Genomic DNA, 4,157 nt, shown 5'->3' on the forward strand with positions numbered 1-4,157 from the left:
AGGCCATCTACGACATTTCACCAAATAGCCAAATAGTTAACATTGCACTGTGACAACAGACTTTCAGATACTCTCAGAATGCACCAAATTCAAAGTAATTATTTAAAATTTTCTAGGAGAGCCCCACACCCCCGCCGCTGGGTGTCGCCTTTGGCGAACACGCCTTAAGGTTTGCCCGCCGGCCGTCAAAACCCCTCCTCCCCTTTCAAAATACCTAACTACGCTACGGAATTGGATCATTGCCATTGGGGCCCGTAAAGCATATTCCGCACAGAGCCCGAAGTACTCTAAGACCGGCACTGTGTAGATGAGCTGCGTGGTCTTACTCAGTAAAAATATATGTCAAAATTAACACAAATTTTTAGTTTCAGTTTTCTTGTATGAAATGCAAGCATAGATTCAGGGATTCATATAGTGCTTCTATGAATTCTTGCACACTGTAGATTGCACAAAATATAGCCAAGTTCTGTGTGGAGTGCACTTAAGCCCATATTGGTGGTAAAGTTGCTTTTTCTTGGGTTTAGGGAACGTAAGTCCATTGCTTTTCACATAAAGCATATTGGCTATTCGGGCAGTACGAGCTGTAAGTGTTCAGATCGGATATTGACATAACCGCGCAATTATATCCATTCCTTCCGTTTGGATAACCACTTGCCCAGAAAGCCGCACCATCAGATACAAGATAGCCATTGAGCCATTTCCAGGTCCCCGGTCTTTCAATTTCATCCATTCCAAAATGCACATGACTCCTGGGCTTTAAAGCATTGATAATGACTCTGAGAAAACAGTAAAGAGCTAGTTTAAAGTAGTGGTTCTCAACTTTGATTCTTTCGCGGCCCATTTTTGTTAAAAAAAATAAAAAAATTGTGGCCCATTATGCCTGACGCTACCGAGACAGGCATGTGCCCTTCAACGGTCTTCGCACGGGCGTTGGGCTTTTTCCCTCAATCATGCACTAATAGGGAATGGCCTCTTCTTCTTCTTCTTTTTCTTGTGACTGTGATGCTGAGGAACAGACAGCAAACCACATCATCGATTTTAGGCTTCCATCGATTGTACCCACCTAACGGAGAGGAAGAGCTGCGTGTCTTGGATTATGAAACCAAAGACTGGCTGTTCTCTAATAGCCTTCCAGTGTAGTCCGGAAACATCGTGATTCTAGGGTAATAAAAGTATAGACTCTCGCCCCAAAGGCTTTTAAATATTTAATCATAACATCATTCTTTGTAATTCGAAAATTACAAAGACATTAACTTGAATTATGCATGGAGCTTTAGATACCTAAAAACCCTACAAGTAAATGCTGAAAAAATATGCTATTTGTTCTTGACAATGCGTTTAGAAACAATGAAATGTATTCAACCACACGTCGATTTATTCATAAAGTTTACAGAAAACATCGGACTAAACCTTACACAAGGCTATAGTTAAATCATACAATACACTTTTCTACTTTAGAATGAAATTGAATTTTTCATAATGATCTTTTTCTTAAAAAACATCAATTTGCGTAGAACCTTACGTAGATTACAGTACAATGCGTACGTTGCGTACTTTGCGTATAAAAGCCTTACCCTTACCTTCTAGTTTCCATATTTTGAACGCCATAAACCGCCAAATCAGCTCCCATTCTTTTGCAAACTTCTCTGCTTGCTTGGTAATTTTGGCTGGTACTTGATGCTTTGTATTGATATCCACTGAACAACCCAATCCATCCGTCATCTAACATTTGAAATCCATTGCGGATTGCTAAGAAAAAAGTAATGCAATTAATCCTAAAAAATTAAAAACATTCTCTTCCACTTTTGGCAACTAATATTACTGGCTTATCGTAAACGTAAGTTAATAAAATAATTATAAGGATAAACGTAAGCAATGTAGACTACGTGTGTAGGGATGTAGGAAACTTAGTAGACTATTCTTGTTCTAATCAGATCTCGACTACAACTCCCTAAGGTTCTTAACAGATTATGCTTAGAGCTTATTGATTGCTTCACCATATTTTCATCGGTAGGTCGGAACCTACGAGCCACTTTTCTCTTTTTGATACATATCTTCCACATTTGTCAATACTTTTCTCTAAAAGTTGGTTTGGAATGCTTTTTGATGTTACATACTTTACAACAAAAGCACAAATTATCGTTGTTTAATTTATTGCTCAAAAACACGCACCGCGGCTTATCGCTCTCTACATGTGGGGAGTGATGGCAGGCATAGGGACCCACAAGACACAGTTGTTTTATGAAGTTAACTGGATTTTTAACAATCCTGATTCCAACATTTTATATGGGGCCTTTTTATATATAATGGTTAAATATAAGGCTAAGCTATAATCTAAAGCAAATGAAGTGAAGTATACTGCTGATTTTTTTGCCCAGGTTTACGCCAGCCAGATTTGATTTAAGTGGACGATTTGATTTTATGTCCTGCCAAAACCACAGCCGCATGTTCTTGACCGGTGTCGAACTAGCGCCCTTTCGAGCGCCGCTGCAAGGCTCTCACCACTCGGCTATGCAGTCGACAGCAATCAAACAACACCGCTTTGCCATCTTTAGTGTTAAATATGAAAAATGTATTTCGCTGTTACGCATGATCAGTCTTTATCGGTAGCTTTGAATTTTCTATTCGTTTCCAACCTATTTTTTATCGAATCATTGAACTTCAACAAACACTTAATGGTATTCACCTGATATCATTCATCATTATCAGCCATTGTTGTTCCACTGCAGGATGAAGGCCTTCCCCATATTTTTATAATTTTGTCTGTCCTTGCAAGTTTGTGTCCAGTGTTTGTCGAATTGGTAGAGTTCGTCTCGCCATCTTGTTTTCTGTTTCCCTCTTTTGCGTTTATTGTCAAGCGGTATCCAATCAGTAGCTCTTCTTGTCCATCTGTTGTCAGTTGTTCGCATGATAAGTTCTGCCCAATTCCACTTTAAACTTTTTATTGTTTGAAGGATATCTTTGATTTGTGTTTGTTGTCGTATCCATTTGGCTGGTTTCCTAGCTGTCTTTCCATGTAATGCCTAGGAGTACTTTTTCATGTGATCTTTGCGCAGTGCGTAGTTTGAGTGTTAGTGCTTTCGTTAAGTTCCATGTTTCTGCTCCGTATGTCATTGATGGGAGAATGCATTGATTATATACTTTTCTTTTCACTGAGATCGGTAATTTACTTTTAAATATTGAGCTCGCTCTTCCAAATGCCTGCCAACCAAGTGTAATTCTTCTTTTAATTTCTTCTTCTTTATCAGGTGATGTGGTTACTATTTGGCCAAGGTATGTGTATTTGTTTACGTTTTGGAGATTGGCTCCATCTAATGTAATGTTTTGGTTTCCTTTGACATGGTGATTGAGCATAACTTATGTTTTAGTCAAATTCATTTTGAGACCGACTTCTTTGCTTGTCTCGTCGAGTTCAGTCAACATTGTTTGGAGTTCATTGGGTGTTGAAGATATCAAAATGATGTCATCAGCAAACCTGAGATTGGATAGGTATTCGCCATCTACTTTGATGCCTTTTTCTTCCCAATTTAAATTTTTAAAAATTTCTTCTAAGCATGCTGTGAAAAGCTTAGGAGAGTGGAACAACAATGGCCTGCAGTGGAACAACAATGGCTGATAATGATGATGATGATGAGATGACTTTGTTATGGTCTATAGTGTTTTAGAGATATGACATGATTTTCATAACATACTCTGATGTTTTAGCTTGCTACTAGTTCATCCTTTTATTTCCAACTGACTGGAGTTGGTTTTGATCTTACAAAAGCTAACCGGTCGAGAATTCTGCGCCAATGACCAAGGTAAACATTGAAAGAAGCATTATTGGTATTAAATGCACCAGACAGACTTGATTGGGAGGAGATGAAAATTTGTGTCTGACGAGAATAGACCAGCGATAAACTAGAGTAGGTTATAAACAAGAAAAAGTGAGAAAGAATAGATCAAGTCTGCAAGAACAAATAATGAGAAGAGAATGCAAACAATTTGATGTTGCAAATACAAGGAAGGCCTATGCAGATTTCAAAAAAGGAAAGTCGATGATGAAAAACAAAACAAAAAAAACTTAAAATATGAGATGGAATTTTAATACAATATGATATAGATATTGATACAGTTTAGTAACGTCAGTTTTGCGTTATGGTTATTGCCTTAGTGCA

General features: G+C 38.0%; 1 protein-coding gene across 1 annotated transcript; it reads right to left on the reverse strand.

The window, feature by feature from the left end:
* Positions 1-520: 520 nt before the first annotated feature.
* Positions 521-1,729, reverse strand: LOC145781359 (CD209 antigen-like protein C). The gene is made up of 2 exons (XM_082593178.1): positions 1,581-1,729; positions 521-776 (listed from the first exon to the last, which is right to left on the reverse strand). Exons 1-2 carry the CDS (start codon positions 1,727-1,729, stop codon positions 521-523), a joined length of 405 nt encoding a protein of 134 aa, XP_082449304.1.
* Positions 1,730-4,157: the final 2,428 nt, after the last annotated feature.

Source organism: Aplidium turbinatum, chromosome 1, assembly GCF_918807975.1.
Source record: "Aplidium turbinatum chromosome 1, kaAplTurb1.1, whole genome shotgun sequence".
In the NCBI taxonomy this organism is placed as follows: Eukaryota; Metazoa; Chordata; class Ascidiacea; order Aplousobranchia; family Polyclinidae; genus Aplidium; species Aplidium turbinatum.

Excerpts from the sequence above, each read along its gene's own strand:
- LOC145781359 (XM_082593178.1), bottom strand. The coding sequence starts at position 1,729 with ATGTTAGATGACGGATGGATTGGGTTGTTCAGTGGATATCAATACAAA. Across the intron at positions 777-1,580 it reads CAAAATATGGAAACTAGAAG|AGTCATTATCAATGCTTTAA; the intron begins GTAAGGGTAAGG and ends CTGTTTTCTCAG.